General features: G+C 45.1%; 2 protein-coding genes across 3 annotated transcripts; one reads left to right on the top strand and one right to left on the bottom strand.

Annotated features, from left to right (window-relative positions):
* The first annotated feature begins 159 nt into the window (after positions 1–159).
* Positions 160–15270, top strand: LOC121302391 (DNA polymerase beta). 2 transcript variants are annotated; one of them, XM_041232335.1, is made up of 14 exons: positions 160–375; positions 1326–1383; positions 1804–1870; positions 2174–2248; positions 2409–2467; positions 3214–3263; positions 3739–3790; positions 4407–4461; positions 4790–4862; positions 5444–5514; positions 5937–6023; positions 13133–13197; positions 13316–13455; positions 14398–15270. In XM_041232335.1, exons 1-14 carry the CDS (start codon positions 315–317, stop codon positions 14490–14492), a joined length of 1008 nt encoding a protein of 335 aa, XP_041088269.1. In that variant the 5' UTR covers positions 160–314; the 3' UTR covers positions 14493–15270. The 2 variants fall into 2 exon arrangements, with proteins under 2 accessions (XP_041088269.1, XP_041088270.1); XM_041232336.1 differs by lacking the exons at positions 13133–13197; positions 13316–13455.
* A 16-nt stretch (positions 15271–15286) lies between these two features.
* Positions 15287–23307, bottom strand: LOC121302390 (dickkopf-related protein 4-like). The gene is made up of 4 exons (XM_041232333.1): positions 22942–23307; positions 21002–21152; positions 19554–19673; positions 15287–16763 (listed from the first exon to the last, which is right to left on the bottom strand). The coding sequence occupies exons 1-4, from the start codon at positions 23053–23055 to the stop codon at positions 16447–16449; spliced, it is 702 nt and encodes a 233-aa protein (XP_041088267.1). The 5' UTR covers positions 23056–23307; the 3' UTR covers positions 15287–16446.
* Between the last annotated feature and the right edge of the window lie 247 nt (positions 23308–23554).

Genomic DNA, 23554 nt, shown 5'->3' with positions numbered 1-23554 from the left:
ATACAGACTGAACAGTGGATTAAGTGGTTTGTTTTACTCAGTAACTGTCAGTCTCGGAATACTGCTGCACTAGGTCATCGCTCCAAAATGTCTGCTCTATATGAACCCCCTCTATATACACGCTAGCCGTGCGTGGGAATGTGCGCGATGATGCAATCACGCAGTGCGTCCTGTTGTGCTCCATACCCGTGCAGGATAGCGACTGTTTTTGCATTGTTTGTGGGGGTCATTTCTATTTTGATTCAGTACTGGAAATATCATTTTTTTTAATATTTTTATAAAATCGCCTCGCCTATTACACGACACACGGTAAGATGAGCAAGCGAAAAGCCCCGCAGGAGAGTCCTAACGAGGGCATTACTGATTTTCTGACAGGTAAGTACTCGGTGCCCCGCTGGTCTGGTGGTCCAGTTGTAGTACTACGCTAGTGCTGCTTGCTAGATCTTTATGCATATCAAATATTTGTGGTTGTGCAAAAAAATAAATACACAAGGAGGGGCAATTTCATTGCCAGTTTGTTATGTTTGACATGACGCTGCAAAACACGCTCCATCGCGCGATGCGTTGAAATGCAAATATCTACAGCTGCAGATGGTTGATTATTTCCCGGCCGATTTCTGAGCTAGTAGCAGCAGGGACAGTGGTTGCTATAGCTTTGTGTGATTGCATGTCTCGCTTGTGCGAGATCGTTTCCCGACACTATAATCCTGTGTAAAAAGCAAACTACACAATGTTTGTTCGATTTCGTTATGCGTGCGTGTTTCTTTCTTTCTTTTTTTTTGTATTAACTTTGTCCAGTGTGAATCAGTTTTAACGACGGTCATATTTTAAAGACACGACGACAGTCAGTAGTAAGATGGCCCTGTGATTTACGCTGTTAAGAATGAAATGCGGTCGATTTGCTTTCAATGGTCTGTTTGGGATTCGCACACAGCAGATCGTGTACGTCACCATTGCTTCCTGATTTTAAATAGCTAGTGCTGCTGCTCTGATTGGTGGAAGGTAGTTAACCTATCAGGAACGATATTGGTGCGCGTTAACTTTATTATTTTGCAAGCAAATGAAATGCAAGTTATTATAAAAGACATCACAATATACCAAGTCTGATAGTATACACCAACTACAGGATTAGTGCATTATTATTATTATTATTATTATTATTATTATTATTATTATTATTATTGTTATTCATGTATGGTTCAAGTGCATTTCCAATATATTCCAGTAGTAATTGCATTCTGAACTATGGCCCTTTATCTGTGACGTTGATACCCGGTGATCAAACTGATGTAACAAAACTCTGGAATTCCTTCTTCTTTCTCCAGAGCTGGCCAATTACGAGAGGAATGTGAACAGAGCGATCCACAAGTACAACGCATACAGGTAGGCACGCGCATTCCTGAGCCCTGGGCTGAAGAACCAAACAAACACTTCTGTGGTAAGGAGGGTTAGCGCAGACTCTGGATAAGGACGGGTTAGCGCAGACTCTGGATAAGGACGGGTTAGCGCAGACTCTGGATAAGGACGGGTTAGCGCAGACTCTGGATAAGGACGGGTTAGCGCAGACTCTGGATAAGGACGGGTTAGCGCAGACTCTGGATAAGGACGGGTTAGCGCAGACTCTGGATAAGGACGGGTTAGCGCAGACTCTGGATAAGGACGGGTTAGCGCAGACTCTGGATAAGGATGGGTTAGCGCAGACTCTGGATAAGGACGGGTTAGCGCAGACTCTGGATAAGGATGGGTTAGCTCACACTTTAGGCTTCGTGTTTAAAGACTCCTTTGTCACGTTTCTCCTCCCAGGAAAGCTGCCTCCGTTATCTCCAAGTATCCGGACAAGATAAAGAATGGAAACGAAGCCAAGAAGCTGGTGAGTGTTGAGGGAGGGCTGGGAGGGGATTCCTCTTCTGAATTTGGGTATCAAACCAAAATCCTGGCTGCAAACTAGGGGTAGCTCATAGTGTTCAATTAGAGTTTAGCCTGAGCGTTTAACCACTGCCAGGAAATAAACAAGAAGCCGGATGTGGGTGTTTGTCTCCAGGGTTCAGTTTGTCTCCAGGGTGCAGTTTGCTGTGATGGCTTTATTGATCAGCTGCCAACATTAATAACTCCTGTAATGAGTGGATATTATCAAACATTAATAATCCTATAACGACTGGATGTTTCCCCCCAGGATGGTGTTGGTGCGAAGATAGCAGAGAAGATCGATGAGTTTCTGTCCACTGGGAAGCTCCGGAAAATCGAGAAGGTCAGTGTGGCTGGTGAAGTGCAGTCGTTACACTGCTGTGGATTGTAGCTTCAAGGTTTACTGCTGAGGTCCCAGCAGAGGTGTGATGTGGTAATTCTGTTCCTTGATGCCCAGAGGAATGCACAAGGTGTGAGCGTCTGTGTGGTTTGCTTCTCCCTAGATCCGCAACGATGACACCAGCTCTTCAATCAACTTCCTCACCAGAGTGACAGGCATTGGGTGAGGATCTGGCCGGCCTGGGCGAAGCGCTTCCTTAGGGAGACGAGGTCCAGTCTTTGTGCCTGCAGGTTCAGAGGTCACACAGTCACTGCTGCAGTAGAACCTCTGAGCTATGAAATCCTTGGGAACGGAGTCTGCCCGCGAGTCTGAAATGTGTCTGCAGCTCTGAGAACTCTGTGTCCACACCCTCAATCTCAATAATACAAGGATACAGCAGGGTCATGCAATACTCGCGTGGTTACCGGTCTGAAACCTTTAAAACAGTACTAGAACTGGAGAAAGGCTGCATTGAAGTTAGCATTGAAATCGTAAGTGTAGCACAAACACTCAATCATGCAGTCTCCTGTGGTTTGGGGAGGAACCCTGTGCTTTGTTCAAAACTAAAGTGCTCCTCGTAGAATTGCCTGTACTTGCTTTGAAGTGCCCCACCTTTCTGGATGCCTGTGTTGGCACAGTGGTTTTGCCTCCTTTGTGACCGGCACGCCTCTTGTGGGCGCGCAGGTCTGATTGCACTGCGCGCCTGGCTGAGCCCTTGCATTGCTTGAAAATCGGCTGACCTGCAGAGCGGTCAGTTCGGTGTTCGGAACTCGGGGGTTCTACTATATTTCAGTTTTGAGAACAGCGACACGTCTAACCAGGGACAGGGACAGATGGCACCCCCAGTCCTGACCTGTAGTCCCAGGGAAGTGTTTCAAAGCGATGGCCTGCAGTGTTTGAAACGCCACGTTGCTCCTCTCTGCCCCCAGGCCCGCTGCAGCCCGCAAGTTCGTGGAGGATGGAGTGAAGACCCTGGACGGTAGGGTTACAGCCTCACTGTGTGTGTGTGTGTGTGTGTGTGCCTGTCTGTCTTTGTGTGTGTCTCTGTGTGTCTGTCTCTCTGTGTGTTTGTATCGGTCTGTGGGTGTGTGTGTGTGTGTATATATCTGTGTCTGTCTGTGTGTGTGTCTGCATGCTGTCAGTGCAGCGCTGTGCTTGCGGGTGTGTCTCTGTCTGTCTGTCTGTGTGTGTGTGTCTCTTTCTGTCTGTCTGTGTGTGTGTCTCTGTGTGTTTGTCTGCATGCTGTCAGTGCAGGGCTGTGCTCGTGGGCGTGTCTCTGTTTGTCTGTCTGTATGTGTCTGCATGCTGTCAGTGCAGCGCTGTGCTGGTGGGCATGTCTCTCTGTCTGTCTGTCTGTGTGTGTCTCTTTCTGTATGTGTGTGTGTCTGCATGCTGTCAGTGCAGGGCTGTGCTCGTGGGTGTGAGGGTTTTTTTTCTCATTTTTGAAATTTTAGATCTGAAGAAGATTGAACACAAGCTCAACCATCATCAGCAGATTGGTCTCAAGTACGTTGTTTTGTTTTATTTCTTAAATGTTTGTCTCGCAGATCTAATCCTGCCCTCGGTCCCTGAATTTGAAGCGGATTTTGGAATTGTTTTTCTTAAATGTTCCCTAAAGCCCCAGTCTTGTCCAAAATAACTTCCAATGCATTACTGCCTCTGGCCACCAGGTGGAGCCATATCCCAATATATTCTTATTCAGTCTCTATTCCAGGGAGTTTAAGCTTCTGTACACTGTGAGAGCGTGTGAAGAGAAGAGTGACACTTTTAAAATGTTGAACGTCTGCTCCATTAAATTTTGGTCTTGCAGGGTTATATATTTTAATGTATAAAATACAGTATTTATAAAATCTTCTCAATTTAATGATATTTTCCACAGTGTGTCGTCATTATTTCAGTAACCAGAGATTTGATGATTAGAAAAAACATTTAAACAAGTCCTAAAACACAGCTTGTGAATGTTTAACTTGAAATAAACACAAAGAGGATTCATAGATGTATGTACAGCTCTGGCCAAAAGCATTGCACCCCCCTGTAGAGTGAACTCTGCTTGAAACACGCCATGATGTGAAGTAAAAGATCTAGATTATGTTTATATGCGTATAACTTTTTAAACTTTCAGGTACTTTGAGGATTTTGAGAAGAGGATCCCCAGAGCTGAGATGCTGAAGATGCAGGTGAGTGTCCCCCCCCCCCCCCCCCCCCCCAGAAATTCTCTTTCATTTTTTATCAGTGCATCTACCTCGCCTCGCCCCTCCTCACTGTACTTGTTTCATTTGGCCACTAGGTGGGGATATTTCAACATCTCATTATAAATACACATGAAACATTGGCCGTTTAGATTGTCAATTATAGTTCTATCTTGACTTTACGAAAGCAACATGAGTTCATTGCAGAGAGTGCTGCAGAACCTTTGGCTGGAGCTGTAGAGTGAGTACAGCTTCCCATTGCATGAGCTGAGCCTGTCCTGCAGTGGGGCTCATGCTGCTCTCTGTGTGTTTGCAGGACCTCATTCTGAGTGAGCTGGAGAAGCTGGATCCAGAGTACATCAGCACCGTCTGCGGCAGCTTCAGGAGAGGTCAGCTCTGCACAAACACAGCAGTGCGTTTTATACAGTGCTTCCAGGGCTAGGCTTCCCCAAGCACTTCATAATGAATCATGAGATCACAGAGGCTCTGGCAAACACAGCAGTGCGTTTTATACAGTGCTTCCAGGGCTAGGCTTCCCCAAGCACCTCATAATGAATCATGAGATCACAGAGGCTCTGGCAAACACAGCAGTGCGTTTTATACAGTGCTTCCAGGGCTAGGCTTCCCCAAGCACCTCATAATGAATCACGAGATCACAGAGGCTCTGCACAAACACAGCAGTGCGTTTTATACAGTGCTTCCAGGGCTAGGCTTCCCCAAGCACTTCATAATGAATCACGAGATCAGAGAGGCTCTGGCAAACGGAAACACAGCTTCTACTGAAATAAAATAAATCATTCACAGCGTGTGCGGGGTTCAGCAGGACCTGTCCTCCACTCATAGAGTTAGTAAATACAATATTATGATGAAGTGTGTGTCTGTCTGTGTCTCAGTGTGTCTGTATTGTGTGTGTGTGTGTGTGCGCTGTGAACTGTGTCAATTGAACCCATATTGTGTTGATTGAATGCAGGTGCAGAGTCCAGTGGTGATATTGATATTCTTCTCACCCATCCAGACTTCACCTCAGAGTCGTCTAAACAGGTCTGTGTGTTCCAGCGTACTGCAGTTTATAAACGGGTCTGTGTATTCCAGCGTACTGCAGTTTATAAACGGGTCTGTGTGTTCCAGCGTACTGCAGTTTATAAACAGGTCTGTGTGTTCCAGCGTACTGCAGTTTATAAACGGGTCTGTGTGTTCCAGCGTACTGCAGTTTATAAACGGGTCTGTGTGTTCCAGCGTACTGCAGTTTATAAACAGGTCCTAAATCTGAAGGTACCAGAACAGCACTAAAATATAGATTTTCTTAAACAAGAAAACTGGAGACCTCGGGTTGGCTCACACTAGTCACACGACTGGAGACCTCGGGGTGGCTCACACTGGTCACATGACTGGAGACCTCGGGGTCACTCGCTCGATGGTGGTGAACCAGCCCTAACCTCCCGGGGCTGCTTGTTGTTTTCCAGCCGAAGCTGCTGCATGCGGTCGTGGATCACCTGCAAGGGACCGGCTTCATCACCGACACTCTGTCCAAGGGGGAGACCAAGTTCATGGTGAGTAGCGGAGTCAAATAATAATGAATGATCTCTGCTCTGCAACATTACAATACACAGGCTATAGGAATGAATGAGCCCTGCTCTGCAACATTACAATACACAGGCTATAGGAATGAATGAGCCCTGCTCTGCAACATTTGCTACAATACACAGGCTATAGGAATGAATGAGCCCTGCTCTGCAACATTACAATACACAGGCTATAGGAATGAATGAGCCCTGCTCTGCAACATTACAATACACAGGCTATAGGAATGAATGAGCCCTGCTCTGCAACATTACAATACACAGGCTATAGGAATGAATGAGCCCTGCTCTGCAACATTACAATACACAGGCTATAGGAATGAATGAGCCCTGCTCGGCAACATTACAATACACAGGCCAGGCTATAACTGTATGAACATTAGATATTTAGATAAAATTTAGATATTTGATTTAACGTCATGTAAATCAAAGCAGTGAGATTGCAAACAAAGTCTTAACAGAAGCCATACTAGCAGTACAGTAGTGTTTGGAAATGTCACATTTTGTCAGTTTTTCCGGGAAGTCCATGGAAACCTACAAAGCAGTGTGTAATGCAATATGTTAGCGTTACATTATTGAACAGGTTTCATTCAACTTCGCAAAGCAAAGTTAGTTCATTCTGTAGGGAAGCACAACTTGTGGCCACAGCTGTAGGTGTGTTGTTTGAAGAAGCGAGAGCACAGGGGGGTGTTGCTCACTTGCTTTTGAGAAGGGGCTGGTTTGGTGTGGGTTCTACTGCAGCACATTGACTCGTTTTCTAGAGCCATGTGAGGTGAAAGCAGGGCTGCAGGACTAGTCCGGGCTCTTTAAAAACTTTCATTAAACATTCTTTTTTTATTGTCTTTTTTACCCAATAAAACCCAACACTTGTTTGTTTTAAAGGAAGCGATGAAATAGTGAGCTGTGTGTTTAGAACCCCAGGCTTTGCTTGTGTGATTCAGGTAAAGAGATATCTGGGTGAACCACACGCAAAGGCCCGCAGGTATATTTCCAGGGTTTTGAGTTTCTCTGTAAAGTCAAGTTTTGCCAGAATTAAAAAAACAAAAAAAACAAACCAGGCAGTTTCTTTGGTGTGGCTTTGGGAAGACACTCAGCTTTTGTCTGATTCTGCGGCTTATTATCTATAATCAGAGAGACTGGAGGCCCTTCCTAACTTCTATTTTAAAAGGGAATTCATGTCAATTGAATGTTATCGTGTTTCACGTCTACGCTGGATTCTGCCTACACAAGTCCCAATAATGCAGCTTTATTTTCAGGACCCCCATTTACAGAGATGAGATACTTCAGATTAAACTAATAGACATGAGACCTGAAGGCAAGAGAGGGGCAAGGTGAGGAACAGCTGCTGTGCTGAATCCACACAACGGAGTCCTTCCCTTCCACCACATCCTTCAATATTAACCGCTGCCCAGCAAGCCACACATGGCCCAGAAGCTGTGTACTGTACCCTGGAGAAGCAGGGAGTCCACAAGAAGCAACCGCAGCTCACCCCGCCATTGCATTTCAGTTAAGGGTGAAGACGTTGCTTTAGGAAAATGAAACTCTGACATCTTTGAACAGAACTGCAGGCACGGCTTGCTGTCGGTAAACGCTGGATGCAGATTCATTTTTGTGGTGGGAGGGTGTTAAAGGGTCATGTTTAGAAGCAGCTGGCTCCAGTATTGGTCGGACACATGTTGAAACTGTAATGCTTCATAATTGCAGGGTTATTAAACGCAGCCTGCGTGTTCAGCTCTCGTACTGTCTTTCTCGACCAGCACTGCTGACAGCAGCAGCTTCGTCCACAGTCCTGGCCAGGCTTCGTTTTACAGCGAGGCTCAGTGAGATGGCTAGGTTATGGGTGAAGGTTATTGCAGGTGCTTTAAGTATAGCTTCTTAATGATGATTGATACAGTGTCGTCCTGTGCTAGCAATCGGAATTAGAAAACCAGCCGCAGTAACTTTAGGGATCAGCTTGCAGTCACACCCTTCAGTCACTGCGTTCCCACAGTTCAACTATTGGTTCATTTACTTTATTTCTTGTGTTTGATAGCTTCTGTATTCATTTAATAATGCTGTACCTGTGTCTCCTACCTATTTTATTTTGTTATGTTTTTGGCACAAATACCATAAACGTTTAGTACTGTTCTAGACATATATATTATATATATATATATATATATATATATATATATATATATATAATATAATATATATATATATATATACACACACACACACACACACACACACACACACAGTATTGTAAAGTTTTGCATCACCTAAAATTCTAGGATTGAGACTTTTTTTTTTTAAACGATTAAATAATTTAGATCTTTTAACCATGTAGAAACTATAAAATGATATCACAAAAGCATTTTATAATTATACAGTTCTTCTGTTAAGTATATGGCAAACTACAAAGCTGTGTGTAATTCAATATGTTAACGTAACATTATTCAGCAGGTTTCGTTCGACTTAATGAAGCAAAGTGAGTTAATTCTACAGAGTGATGCAATGCTTCTGGCCACAGCTGTATATATTTCTCTATTAATAGTGCTGTTGGCTGCCAGTCTCCCCACCCCAAGGCTTTCAAACACTTTGAAACATGCACCTCTGTGATCAGCTCCCTCTCTGTGTGTGGTGTGCTCTGCATTGCTGGATAGTTTTAATATTCTATAGCAGTTTATCTTGCGGATGGGTCTTTGACTGTCTCTGCGCTGTGAGAATGCCTGGAGTGTTGTGGCTGCAGTTCTGCACAGACTGGACTCAGTCGTGTGTGAATCGAATGGGAAGGGACAGTGCAGCTGAATCTTCTGTCTTGCAGATGTTCCTGATCCCTCCACACTTGCTAAAAGTGCACAGCAAGCTCATTCCCGCTGTTACAATGGGAGGCAAACTGCTGTCAGAAACACAGGCAGGACAGTCTGTTTTGGAAAGAGACAGCATGCTGCAATCAGAGTTTTCTCCAAACTTGCAGCTGTGGCTATAAGTGTTGCATCCCCCTGATGAATGAACTAATTGTGCTTCGTAAAGTCGAATGAAACCTGCTGAATAATGTTACGGGAACATATTGAATTACACACAGCTTTGTAGTTTTCCATAAACTTAACAGAAAAACTGACAAATTGAAAAATGTGAATTTTCGAAATCTGTCATGAAATACAACTGTGCTGCTATTACGTTCCGTTAGACTTTTTTGCGATATCATTGTGTAGTTTCTTTGATTACACAATGTTAAATAAAATATCTAAATTATGGTTCAGCTGTTTTTTTTTTTTTTTTTTTTAATTGTCTCAACTCTATAATTCTAGGTGATGCTAAAGTTTTGACCAGAGCTCTACAGAGCCGTTATCGTCATTGCATCAGACTGTCGAGGATCATCGAGTTCTATCTGGGATCAAAGTGGGGAAACACTTTCAAAGGGAGGGGTTAAGAAAGAAAAGCGACTCCGACAGTCGGGTGTTCGTTTCGTTTGGGAGCTGTCGGGAATCTCCGCAGCGTGTTTGGGATTAGGAGGCGAGCGCTGCGCTCCAGTTTGGGATTGAAGCCGCCCCTCTGTTGTGTGTGGGAGCCTGCAGCAGTTCACCAGCTGGGAAGCAGCCTGCAAACCGAAAACAGTCATTAGCTGTGCTGTGTCAGATTGATTCCAGGATGAAAGGCCCCAGCCCGCCCTGTGCCTTTTGTTCATGTGATATGGTGATTAGCAGCACACCCCCCCCCCCCCCCCCCCCCCCACCCCCCACCCTTTTAAAAGAACACAGGGTATACGGTCCTCTGCATGTCTCAAAGTTCGCTCCTATTTCATATATATATATATAATACAGTATATTCAGCCTGTCTTCTTCTGAAATCACCCCTAATTATGTCATTATAATAGATCACAAGACTAATAGATTCCACCAAACTCGGCCGATTATTCCCCATGCAGTGCGTTCCAGGAAAGTGTTCTGGGACCTGCAGGTCCATTATTCATGCAATCAGCCTGGATCCATGGCTCTCTGTCTCTAATAGGGGAGCAGTAGAGCCTCAGGGAGGGAGTGACCAGCAGTAGTAAGCAGTGAGTATGTATGGTTTGCCAGATTGGTGTTGCAGATGGGTTTTATCTTGACTGCCCGCCTGTGTCCCATCAGGCAGAAGGAACACTGGAGTACCAGTCTGCCGTCTGTAAGTGATCTTTTAAAAGTGTGTTTTTATATGTTCTAATTTAGTTACAGATGCTTGATGGAATTTCTTTTTTTTTCTTTTGTTTTGCTCTTTTTTTAAAATTTTATTATTTAATTCCAAACAAGTTTGACAAACAATCACAGTGAGGTCTCTGATTGCGTGATGTACTGGTCTCGGGGGTGATGCTTTTCAGCTATGGGACAATACTGATCCATGTCTTAGATAGCAGTGCCAGGCTGTTGAGGGTCCTTAGTTTAAGATGAAGAAAGGAAAAAATAATAAGGCATGACTTGAATGTTGTTCAGTTGTTCTTAAAGTAAGACTTATTGACTGAAAATACAGACAGTTGTTTCCTACTCTCCTTGTCTGATCGTACCCAGGGCTGGAGCCGTACGTTTCCAACGCTCTGCCCTGGAAAGCTGCTCTGAGGGGAAACCCTTGAACCTGCAACGAGGTTCAAGAAACCGGACGTGTTTCCGAAGAGAATATTTTGGCTCTGGCTGTGAAGGATGAGCTGTTGCATTGAAAGCTTTGTACAGCAGGGCATCTTTACAGATCTATTAGATTTTTAAAGCAGACTGACTTTCCTGCTTGCCTGCTTGCATATTGGCTGTGTTATTACTTTGTTTACTTCATGCTGGGAAGATTATTTTTTAATTATTGTTTTGTTGCTTTCGGCTCAGTGGGACATTCTTGTAAGCTGAGTGTTTCTGGCCTATTTGATTCCCTTAACACTCTTTAAATACTGCTCTCTTGGGATCATCGTCGCTGGCACTGGGTGGTGAAACATGTTCAAATGTGAATGTGTGTCAGAAACGAACAGACGGTTTCTTACCCCTCCTTTTGAATTCTCCAGATGGAACCCCTGCAGTACACTTACAGCTCTGGCCAAGTCTTTTGCATCACTCTATAGAATGAACTAATTCCACTTCATAAAGTCGACGGAAACCTGCTGAATAATGTTACGCTAACATATTGAATTGCACATTGTTTTCCATATACTTAACTAAAAACTGATAAATCTAATATTTCAATACTGTACTACAGTTATCGCTTCCGGTAGACTTTTGCGATGTCTTTGTGTAGTTTCTTTGATTACATGATGTTAAATAAAATATCAAAGTTATGTTCATATATCAATTTTAAATTATGTCTCAATCCTAAAATTCTAGGTGATGCATAACTTTTGGCCAGAGCTGTACAGTGGAGTCTAATAGGGCACCTTTGGATTCACCTGTTTCTGTTACCAGTTTGACTTGCCGGCTGCTAGAGAGCTCTGGGGGATAAATCACTAGAAATACATACCGCGCACCTGCCAATTATTGGTGTGCCAATTTAGATCACAGCAAACCAGTAATTTCCTCAGCCTTTAATAGGTATTTCTTTTTAATGCCGTGATTTATACTTGCCCTGCTTTGAAAGTCCCTGTTGAGAAAGGCTTGAAAAGACTCCAGCAGGAGCAGCTGATTTGAATCATGATCCTGCAGAGAAAACCAAACACAGAAAACAACCCGATCGTCCAGCAAGCTAATGAAACCAACAGAAAAAACACCAGGCTGCGGACCTGAGAACCTGTCAGATAAGCAGGACAGACAGATCAGAGCTGGACAGCACTAAGAATGGGGGTTATGCATTGGACTGTACCAAGAATGGGGGGGTTACCCATTGAACTGTACTAAGAATTGGGGCTACCTAGTGGACTGTACTTAGAGTAGGGGTTACCTAGTCTTAACAGTGAGCACCACATTCCATGCTGTGAGTTTTTGCTGGTTAACACAGGATTCTTCCATCACAGTGCTTTACTCATGAAGACACAGTGACATCACAATGCTTTACTCATGAAGACACGATGACATCACAGTGCATTACTCATGAAGACACAGTGACATCACAATGCTTTACTCATGAAGACACAGAGACATCACAATGCTTTACTCATGAAGACACAGTGACATTACAATGCTTTACTCCTGAAAACACAGTGATATTACAATGCTTTACTCCTGAAGACACAGTGACATCACAATGCTTTACTCATGAAGACACAGTGACATCACAGTGCATTACTCATGAAGACACAGTGACATCACAATGCTTTACTCATGAAGACACAGAGACATCACAATGCTTTACTCATGAAGACACAGTGACATTACAGTGCTTTACTCCTGAAGACACAGTGCCATCACACAATGTGCCTTGTGTTCACAAGCTGATTCCGTACAACAGCAGTGATATAGCGACCTTCAGGAAATAATATTAACTATGCCTGCTCTCACTGTTAGACTCAACAGACAACACTTTGATTGCTAACTTACTGTCGGGATTTGTGTTGAGCCCATTTTTACCCAGGTTCTCAACATGAAACAAATGGAGGCTTGTTCATTTTGCCTTCTCTTCGTGAATTAATGGTACATTGCTGTAAACTGCTGAGGTTGAACCAAATAATTTCCTGAAACGTCCCAATTACTGAAAGTATTGAAACCTCAAACCACAGGAATTATAATATCGCCAGTTATTACCACCAGAAAATAAAACCCATGAAGCGCACAGAAAAACGGTTCCGGCAGCCTGCTGTCTGTTCCAGCCTGCCTCGCCCCTGCTCTCCAGCCCAGCCTGCCTGCGTCTTCCTGCTCTCCAGCCCTACTGAGGCTAGGACAACGAGTCCAGTGTGTGCCGCCACCCCCCAAACCTTCATCTCTAATGTAGAGTCCTGCATGCTGAGGCTGTGGGCTTGTCTTCTTATCTGCCATTGAAAACAGCGGGCTGGTAGGAATTAACACGGCACATGCAACCGAGCATAAAATCGCTTTTCAGTGTAATAATGATTCCCACTAAAGAGTTCCTAGAAAATCTGACCAAAGCAGTACTACATCTAAAAATCTAAAGTATAGAAATTTTCGATCCAGCTGATCATCTCTCGCTTTCTCCAGGGGGTGTGCAAGCTGTCAGATGATGATGAGGGCTCTGACTACCTCCACCGCAGAATTGATATTAGGTACAGTGCCTTGGCGTATTCATTTTTCTACAGTGTTTAATCCACTATTTTACGTCACAGAGGTATTGAAAATGGTACAAATGATTTTTGTAATTCTAATGTGTTTGTGCTCTTGCAGATTGATCCCCAAGGATCAGTATTACTGCGGCGTTCTTTACTTCACTGGCAGCGACATCTTCAACAAGAACATGCGGACCCACGCCTTAGAGAAGGGCTTCACGCTGAACGAGTACACCATCCGCCCGCTGGGGGTCACGGGTCAGTGCAGGGAGGGGGGTCCCAGGGCGCTTCACTTGCATCTGACATAGAAACAGGAACAGCTGCTCGTGTGTCATGACCTCTTCTAGTCATACATGCCTGTTTCATCAGGATCAATATCTTGAATCCAGTTGAGCATGCCTGCACCCTACATTGCAAACCAGTCTGAAAGCTGCCAGCTCATGGTAGTGATTAGGGTGGCAGGCAGCGCTGGCCCAGCCCAGCCCAGCAGAGCAGAGCAGCTTGCAGCCCGGTATTAATTATCAGTAACTGGCAGGGAGTAGAATTAAGGGGCTCCATGGTGCCAGCTCTATGAACTCACTATAAGGGCAATTAGATCGGTTTTACCTGGGGAAAATGAACTTTCCTGTAATAAAAAAGGGAGATTTTTAAAAGAGCATGTTGGTGGCTCCTGTGCATGTTTTATGGTGTCACAGGAGGCTTTTATCTGGGGCTCTAATGGCTGTCAGGCTGTGGTTATAGCGAATCTAGGAAATGGAAAGAGAAAGAGAAGACAGCTGGCTTTCACAGTCATTACAGCATTCTTCATCCCCGGGATAATGACAGGTAGGAAATCATGGGAAATAATGATTTGAAAAGTTTCCAATGGTATTTTAAAGCTGTCGTTTCGAGGGACCAGTGAAAATAACTCTTCTCTTGCCCAGTACTAGACATAAAGACTGGAGTGGCACTGCTGTGCAAGGGAGTGTTACCAGAAATTATTTCTTTTTTTATTTCTAGATAGCAATTCTCATTTTGCCAAACCTACAGCACCCTGTAGAATGAACTGATTCTGCTTCATAAAGTCAAATGAAACCTGCTGAATAATGTGACTAATTAACAGACTGAATTACACAGCGCTGTGTAGTTTTCCACATACTTAACGATGTTCAGAGCGGTCAGGCAGCGCAGGGTTAATCTGCTCTCCTTTGTGATTGGCAGGCGTGGCTGGCGAGCCTCTCCCAGTGGACAGTGAGCAGGACATCTTTGAGTACATCGAGTGGAGATACCGTGAGCCTAAGGACCGCAGCGAGTGACGTCCAGCAGCGTCCAGCCCCCACTGACCAAGAAACAAAGTGGGGTGTGGGAGGATTGCATTGCTGAGTGGGTGGGGGTTTAGGCTTAGCATCAAGAGTGTTGATTTCTGCACAACTCAAATTTCTCTTGAACAATAATCCATCTTACACGTTAGGAAGTCCTTTATATTTTATCATTTTTAAATGTTATTTTAATAAGCAGTCTGTGGGGCTGCCTTCTGGTTACGAGTCTGAGAGCAGCGTGGGAGTGCCAGGTACTGTGCAGTATATACAAACAGGCCCCCTGCTGGCTGATTACTGGAATTACACTGCTGTTGTAGAAGCGTTATATTGCGTTTTCATTATCACCCGGCTGAGATCAAATGATGTTAAAATGAATTACAAGGGCAGACTCCCAGCCTAACCATTGAATTAGAATTGCTGAGCTTATTTATTTAACAAGTTACCATGAAGAAAGGCAGTCAGGATTTAGGAACCCTTCCTGTGCTCAGAGCTGAGCTTTCCTCTCAGTCCTGTCTTTCTCTCCACTCTGAGTAAGATACACTCAGAGCTGCCCTCTTTCCTCTCAGTCCTGTCTTTCTTTCCACTCTGAGTAAGATACACTCAGAGCTGCCCTCTTTCCTCTCAGTCCTGTCTTTCTTTCCACTCTGAGTAAGATACACTCAGAGCTGCCCTCTTTCCTCTCAGTCCTGTCTCTCCTGCTCCATTCTGAGTAAGATACAGGCAGGAACACTGTGTTAGTGAAGGGGAACCCCAATAAAAGGCTATCAGCACACAGCGTTTGTGTCATTGTTTTATTGAAAAATAAGGATTTAAATACAAATGTACATATTAAAAACAATCTTGAACTGAAAAGGGAAGGGCCCGGGTACGAAGAACTGGGCAATTTGCAAACTTCACGCTAAAATGACGCGGACTGCAGTTACATCCTCAGAAGCTATTCAAGCCTGTTTGTGACCCTTTTGCTTGAGTCAGCAATGTTTTTGCTCCCTTATTGCTGTTTTTTGTGTAGTTCAATATGAAAAAGGCACATTTTAAAATGTGTAAAGTGGTTAACAGTGTTACAATGATGGCTTCTGTATTTTATGTAGTGTTACTTGATATTATGAAGCCAGGAACAGTAAGGTTTTAATAACAGAATACGAGGCTCCCTTCTGCTCTATGTACCATTCCAGCCTGTTTCTCCATCACAGCGCTATTCAACTGGGTGGCCAGGAGCCATTTCAACTTGGGGTCAGCTGAGAAACCAAGGAAACAGGGCTGCAGTGAACGGGGCCTGGCTGGAATGAATGGCGCATGCAAGGACTGCAATGATTCTCTCTTGTTTGAAACCCCCTGTAAACAAGACAGCTTTTACACAATAGACGAGAGACTGGTGAAACCACGTTCCCTGCCTGTGGTGCTGAACAGACCGGGCCCCTCCTGCGGTAAGAGGAGTATCACGTGCTGCTGCTGGGAATGTTTGAATCAGATACGCAGGGCAGCACCGAGTGGGGGAAACATACATGAGTTCAGAGCGGAGTCCAAGACTCACAAAAAATAAAGTGTGTCAACGGCAGCCGCGGTGCAGCATACTGTCTTCTAGACAGAAAAATGAATAGCTGAGCAGCACCAGCCTTTGGAAATGCAGCTTGTAGGTCAGCCATTTAAAAGCCATTTGGTACAATCGCCTATCTACTATTGAAAAATATACAAGGTACTGAAATAAAACACATCACAGTGAAATCTCTAGTGCGACTCACAACTTGCATGGATTTAACAAAAAAATAAACACTATTTTGATTGGAGTGGGAGAAAAAAGTGACAATTGTGAATCAAAATAATAAAACATAAAAAAAATAAGATTCCACTTTCAAATAAGTGTTCCTGATTTTAAAAACAGAAACGGTTAAGGTCAGGAATCCAGTCCCTCCAGTTCATGCAGGTGGTTTGTCCTTGCTATGAACCCCGCTGCTCAATGCCGTCTCTTCCGGTTGGGCGTCTTGGCGCCGCTGTTGCCCTGTCCTGCGGGTCCCTGTAGGGGGCGCTGGCAGACACGCAGGCGGGACTTGCGGCTCTCCTCGCCCTTGTTTTGGGGGCGACAGGCGAGCCCAACTGTGCAGTCGCAGCGTTGGAAGAGCTCGCGACCCTGGGGGGCCTCCTTACGCCCCCGTTTTGAGCACACCTCCCCCTCCTTCGGCATGGGCTTGCAGATCTTCTCCCAGAAGTGACGAGCGCAGCACAAGCCAACTGCACAGTCCGCGGTGCGCAGGCAAGACGCTCCCTCCAGCCCTGCAACACAGATGGGAGGATTAAACACAGCGAGGTTAAACATGGTCCTGAGGGGGCTCCTGGCGTGCAGCATAGGCCCTATAGCCTCGATGTCGCCGGGTCGAGTCCAGGCTATTCCACTGACGCACATGGATGGCACACAATGGGGGGTGGGGGGTGGGGGGGGCTTAGGTTGGCCAGGGTGTCCTCAGTTCACTGCACACCAGTGACCCCTGTAGACTGGCCGGGCACCTGCAGGCCTGCCTGTAAGTTACCCAGAGCTGCGTGGTCTTCCGCTGCTGTAGCTCTGGAAGTGGCTGGCTACATGAGGGCCTGCAGAGTGAAAAGAAGCAGGCGGCTGACGGAGGACGCGTGTGCCCGTCTTCGTCCCTCCCGAGTCAACGCGGGGGTGGCAGCGGTGAGCAGGGTTGAAAGACAATAATTGGTTTACCAAATTGGGGAGAATATAAGAAAAATAATTGGCGATTCCAAATTTATAAACAAACAAAAAAATACAACTGTCCTGAAACACAGAGAGGGGAGGATTAAACACAGTGAAGTTAAACAGTGTCCTGAAACAGAGAGGACAGGGTTCAACAGAGACAGGTCAGTCGTCCACAGTGAGGTTAAACACTGTCCTGAAACAGAGAGAACAGGGTTCACAGCAAGGTTAAACACTGTCCTGAAACAGAGAGGACAGGGTTCAACGGAGACAGGTCAGGCGTCCACAGTGAGGTTAAACACTGTCCTGGCTGGGGCTGGGCTGCCTGTGTGTAACAGCAGAATGAGACCACTGTCAATGTTTGAAACTTGCATCTCATTAAACCGTTTTCCATTGGAATGTATAGGCTACAGGAGTTTCTTAAATGTGCTTCTTTCAGTACAGGAGTGCAATCCAGTTTTCACAGCTAAGCTACTGGTTGAACTCGAGTCCAGTCCCTTCTAGGCTGCAGTCCTGTACTGTTACCAGTGAGCTTCAGCTGCTTACATTGGTCCCTTTAATGAAGGCAGTTACAGGAAGGAAACCCCATTTAATACGTACTCTTGTTAAAATGACACCGCATGTTTTGTGCTGGTGTTTAATTTACAAGGAGACGGCGACAGGCATATAGTTGAAAGGGGTCTCTGTGCAGCACTGTTACTGTTCCCTGGGGCTGCATGTTTTGAGGTGGTTGGTTCCTCCCCAAACGTGTTATTTCAAGCGAGAAAATTATAGGTCTGGGGAAAGATTGGCTCAGAAAAGAGTTGCTTTATAAATCATTATGGTCTGCCTCAGGGACCACAGACATTTCTGCGGTTTTATCTGAGAGCAGCCACAAGAATCTGAGCCTTCAGTCTTTTAGCGGTTCATGCTGGATGCTGCCATAGGCTTGTCCGGGGGGTCGTGAGGTGAGAACACAGAAGAATGCTGTGGAACAGCGGCACAGAGAATAAACACTGCCTTCAGAAAACATGTGAATTACTGATGCGAATCAAGAGAATACCTGCAGCGGGAAATATCAGCATTTAGTGCCTTCTCGATGACAACCATGCTGATAACCAAACCCTTCACTTTAAACGTGCTTTAAATCAAGTGCAAACAATAGAAAATTAGTCATAACGCCTGATCGATGCGGCTCTGGCGTTGGTTCAAATGGGTTAGAAATTAAACACTCAGTTTGAAAAGTGCATCGCTAGCTCTCAGTCCACCTATAAATCACGCAGCCCGCCTCGGCACCGATCTGTCCGCTGTGGAGCGGGGTGGAGGTTTCATTGCCGGATCAAAGGAGTCTCTGAAAGGGTATGAAGCGGGTTTGCAGGCTCTGGTCAGATGGTTCATCCCGGAGCGATGCATGCTGGTCAGCGTGGTACAGTGCGCTCTACACGTGCAATGTTGATACAGGTATCAGATTTTCACCTGGTAGCAGATTTTGACTAAGGTAGCAAAATTTGATGTTACACCGGAGATCAATGTCCTCAGGCTACTTGTGTCCTCCATTTGATGTGCTTTTAAGAACTGTCCTATAAATTTGAATCAGCACATTGAGGTATCTGCGCTGCTGCAATAAGTGCATGTCACATAAGACCTGTTTCTCAAAGGGCAAAAGTGCATCAATGGACCGCCTCGTCGAGAGGGACACTTCTGCGCCCTCTGCTGGCTGCGGTCTGGATTGGAGGAGATTATCACACTCTAAACAGCGGTACAGAATCCAGGGCAACAACGGCGGAGCTGTACTTACCCGTGTATCCCATTTACTAAAACAATTGAAAAAAGATTTCATTTTGTGTTGAATTTCTAAAACACTAAGCGTACAACCAAGTTCATACTTGCTCTATAAGAATCACAGGATAAAGAAAAACATGCCACGAGTAATTAACTGAAAGGTATGTGAACAGCTCCTGCACACAGTATCAAATCAAAAACTGTTTTGACATTCCTCAGTTCAGCACTGACCAAAATAAGGACCTTATGCTGCAAAAAAAAAAAAAAAAAAAAATATAAACAAAAAAACCCCTCTAACAACCCGAGCTCCAGAACCACAAACTGCAGCCTGTAATACCAGCCAATTACGACTCCCTCTCCCTGCTAACAATATACCTTCCTGGCTGCTCAGCACATTTCTCGCATGTCGGCTCGGTTTGGTGGCTGGCGGTTTGTGTCCACAGGCGAGGATTGGTTTGTCCTGGATTCACATAATCGCCACACATGGGAAAGGGGGGGGGGGGGGGGGTATGGGTTGCATGAGGACAGCATGTACCCCCTGGGGCCGCAACCCAATCAAGCAAAGTATTCAAGGCTGTTTGTAAGGATCTTGGCGGGTCTGCCCTTACCTTTGCCATTGGCCTGCTTTTTGGGTTTGCTTTCCAGGGTGTGGTGTCCGCTCCTCCGGCGCGTCGCGGGCGAGACCGGCCCGGTTGTCACACCACCCTCTTCAGGCTGAGCGCACACGTCTATGACAAACGACAGAAAACAAAACATTAATGCTCACAATGCTGAGCTACAGCTGTGGCCAAAGGTTTTGCATCCCCTTTAGAATGAACTCATTGTGCTTCATAAAGTCGAATGAAACCCGCAGAATAATGTCACGTTAACATATTGAATTGCATTCCGCTTTATAGTTTTCCATATATTTAACCTAAAATTGACCAATTAAGACTGTGCCATTTATAAATCTAAAATTAAATACTGTACCACTATTAAGGGTTCCGGTAGACTTTTGCAATATCAGTTTGTAGTTTCATTTGATTACATGGTGTTAAATAAAAGATCAAAATGATGTTCATATATATTTATTTTTAATCATATCTCAATCCTAAAATACTTGGCGATGCTAAACGTCAGAGCCGTAGATTCTTCATTCGCTTTTTGGTGCTCTAATGGTTACATTAATTTGGTGACAGTGAGAAATGCAATGGGAACATGAAATGCTTTCTGCAAGCACGCATCTGTCCGTCTGTCTGTCTGTCCGGACCTATGAAGGTTGTCTTTCTCTCTGCAGTCCTTGTGCTGCTATAGGAAGAGTCGTGCGTTTTTATTGCATCTGTATTTTCCTTTTACTTCTTGGCAGACCCGGTTTCACACCTCTGGAATCGAAGACAGGTGCCAGCCTTGCAAAGCCCTCCCCACTCTACTCGGCACCAACAACCCAGCAAGCATGAAACAGGACCCACGCTAGGAAACCGTGACACGTGGGAGCAGCGCATTACAGACGGACAAGTCTGTGGCTGTCTGTGATCAAGAGACGGATTTCAGGGAGAACTGCGGCTTTCAATTGCTCGATGGGTCACATTTTGCAACGCCAGAATCCACTCAATTCCTGCCAGCCAGCATCAGCCAAACTTTATAACCGCAGACATAGTAGTCTATCACGTCCTTACATTTTATATACCTATATAAAATGTAAAGATAGACTACTATGCGGTTATAAAGTTTGGCTGATGCTGGCTGGCAGTTATTGAGTGGATTCTGGATATATCATATTTGTGCTTACAGTAACTAAAGTATCTGACACAAGTTACATGTTGATACAGTATATAAAACGCTATGCAAGATATGGCTTGTTTGAAATGTTAACATATTAATAACAAACGCAGATACAAAGCTGTGAGAAAGTGTACAGAGTGCAGGATAATATAATCGATTACACCCTGCAGGAAGCCCCACTCCGGCCACACAATACTGCATATGGCAGATTCGGGCTTGTGAGTAATAATATAGATGAGCGGCTAAGCATCGTCTCCTATACAGCACAGCAATGGGCATTATCCCCGCCACCCACCGTTGATGCAGAGCGTCCCCGGGCAGCACGTAGCATTGCGCTGGCAGCGCCGGCGGAGCGGCTGGCAGGCGGCACAGACAGACTCTCCGCCGCGTGTGTTCTGGCAGAACTTCATGGATTCGCAGTCGCTGTCCGTCAGGCAGCGGTCCAGCTGCGGTAGAATAAGACATGCTTTAGAATCAGAACCATAAGCCCTTAAAAACAGAACATGAAAAACAATTAACCGGTACTGCAAGTTTTAAACGACAGTGCGGCTGGTACGGAAAATAAAACCATTACACCTGAAAGATAGATCACGCTTAGACTCCCATCAGGGAAGCACGGGGCGTGACGTTCAAATCAGGCTGGCTATCCAGCCCGCCCCAGCTCACCCAAGCAAGAGCGCTGCCTGGTCTGTCTGCATCACCTCTTCACTGCTAGCGGCAGCGAGACCGGTTTGTGTTTGGAAGAGATTCCAAAGAGACGGAGTCTCGCAAACTTGCCAGAAGCGCCACCCGGTGTTTTGTTTTGTTTTTTTCCGCGGTGATGAACTACAGGGGTTGGGATATTTGCTGCCCCCCATTCACTCCACTCAGAACCCTCGCTTTCTAAATATATTGATAATCAGAACATAAAAAGCAACCGCTCTGCAAAAACAGGAAAAAAAAAAGGTTTGAATTTTAATAAGCAAAGAGTCTCAGGTGCAGCTCCACCCTGCTATCAGGTTACTGCGAGGCAGAGTGTCTGAGTGGGAGTTTTGTGCTTTTCTGGTGTCAGCGTTAAATGTGATACCCGTCCTGACAGTTACAATGGCAGGAACGCAAATGAAGAATAGAAGATTGTCTTCTGGGACGCCACTAGGTGTATTAATAGATTGAGTGTGTGTCTAATGTACTTTGTGTTACCTTTCATTTTAGAATGATATGTAAGCCTCAGAGCCCCGTTCTGTTGCGTACCGCCCGTCACACTGCGCCTGAACTCCACTGAACACTTCACTAGCCCCCGCCTTGCTCAGCAGCTCGACCCGGGGTATTTGCTGCGCGGGTAGTGTGTGTTTAATATCTGTTCATTCGGAGAAGTGCTGACCCGGCTTCACGAGTCCCACTGCGTTTGAACCGATGTAGATTACATCCCTTCGGCTGCCAAATACTGCCCCCGTGTTGAGATAATTTACAAAGAGTGATTATTCCGGCTTTTTAAACTTGCGACAAGTGCGTGCATTTTATTTAATTGTATTTATCATACTCGAAGAGACAAATTTTTTTTTTTTTTTTTTTTTTTTTTTAAAGTTTTTAAGCGATTTGAATCGGGTAGCTTGCGATAAACACCATATAATAGGAACTAAATATATATAGAAATGGTTACGATTAGCAATACCGTTTAATCATCTTTTTGCGAGCATTAGATAGATAGATAGATAGATAGATAGATACAGTATGCTATCAGATACGTGATTATTTTCACTCGACTCAAGAGCAGAGCGGCCAGAAACCCCCAGTGTTGATGGTCCCCCGTCCGCGGTCGTTATGCGTAAAAGTTATAGCATTACGTGAGCTCGGACTTAGCAAGGCACGTTTGTGAACCGCTTTATAAAACACAAACACAGCAGCCAATTATTTTAACCTTTGAGCAACTACTCAGGGACAGGTGTACTTTATTTCAAAGAATACTATTCATAATTACTATGGCAATTTTAAAGGACGTTTGAAAATGAAAATGTGTTAAAATACAGGTATACCGCAAGCTGGACAGTAGAGATCATCAAGAATGCGACTCTTAACGCCTCATCTCCTGTGAAATAAAAACTAAAACTCACGACTTTAAACCTCTACCGATAGCAAACGTCGCCACAGATCTGATCTGTTAGAAATCTCAGCGGCAGATCCACGGCTGCCGTGGATCTCGGCAGGTAACCCGGGTGATTCCAGACCTGGCCCCCAGCGTTGTATCCCGGGTCTTACCGTGTCGCTCCTCACCCCCACCTCCGCAGACCCCCGGATGGTGTTGTAATCCAAGACGAGAGCGTGGACACGGCAGCACAGGACGGACAGCAACACCACCTCTCCCAACCCCATCCTTAAAAACACAAAAACTGAACAAAGACAGAAGTGCAAGCTGCTCTATATAAACAAACAGAACCCGCTGATACGATTAAACGATTTTAGATAAATGATAATACTTTATCTTCTGAAATATATTTATTCCCCCCGTCTCTGATACTTCTTTTTTTTTTCCTACAAAGTGAAGAGCGGTCGTCCAGCTGGGAAGACAGCCTAGTTTGTTCGAGGCTGTTCTCCATGACCCGTATTTATATACCAAACTTACGACTCGAGTCCCTCCTTCTTGTGACGCCGAGACCCCCCCTCCCCCCCCCCCACTTCACACAGAGTGTGATTATTTACCATGTATACTTTCCTCCTGAACCATTGAGAAAGTACCACAGCCTGGGCCGGTGAATCTCCTCGGGCTGATCAACCCATCATCGTCTTTTAAGAGGGATGCAGGCAGAGTTTACAATCTGGTGAAAATCTCTCGAGGATGTGCGAGGCTGGGAGCCGACTGTCCTAATCGCCC

Source organism: Polyodon spathula, chromosome 29 (genome assembly GCF_017654505.1).
Source record: "Polyodon spathula isolate WHYD16114869_AA chromosome 29, ASM1765450v1, whole genome shotgun sequence".
NCBI lineage: Eukaryota > Metazoa > Chordata > Actinopteri > Acipenseriformes > Polyodontidae > Polyodon > Polyodon spathula.
The sequence above is the reverse complement of the archived record's forward strand: the minus strand, read 5'-3'. Positions and strand labels throughout refer to the sequence as shown.

What these genes read in the sequence shown, in the direction of transcription:
- LOC121302391 (XM_041232335.1), top strand. Translation starts at nt 315, where the DNA reads ATGAGCAAGCGAAAAGCCCCGCAGGAGAGTCCTAACGAGGGCATTACT. An exon ending in CCTCAGAGTCGTCTAAACAG is followed by an intron (nt 5,515 to 5,936) that starts GTCTGTGTGTTC and finishes GTTGTTTTCCAG; the next exon opens with CCGAAGCTGCTGCATGCGGT. An exon ending in CACCGCAGAATTGATATTAG is followed by an intron (nt 13,198 to 13,315) that starts GTACAGTGCCTT and finishes GTGCTCTTGCAG; the next exon opens with ATTGATCCCCAAGGATCAGT.
- LOC121302390 (XM_041232333.1), bottom strand. Translation starts at nt 23,055, where the DNA reads ATGGGGTTGGGAGAGGTGGTGTTGCTGTCCGTCCTGTGCTGCCGTGTC. An exon ending in GGGGACGCTCTGCATCAACG is followed by an intron (nt 19,674 to 21,001) that starts GTGGGTGGCGGG and finishes CGTTTGTCATAG; the next exon opens with ACGTGTGCGCTCAGCCTGAA. An exon ending in AAAGCAGGCCAATGGCAAAG is followed by an intron (nt 16,764 to 19,553) that starts GTAAGGGCAGAC and finishes TCTGTGTTGCAG; the next exon opens with GGCTGGAGGGAGCGTCTTGC.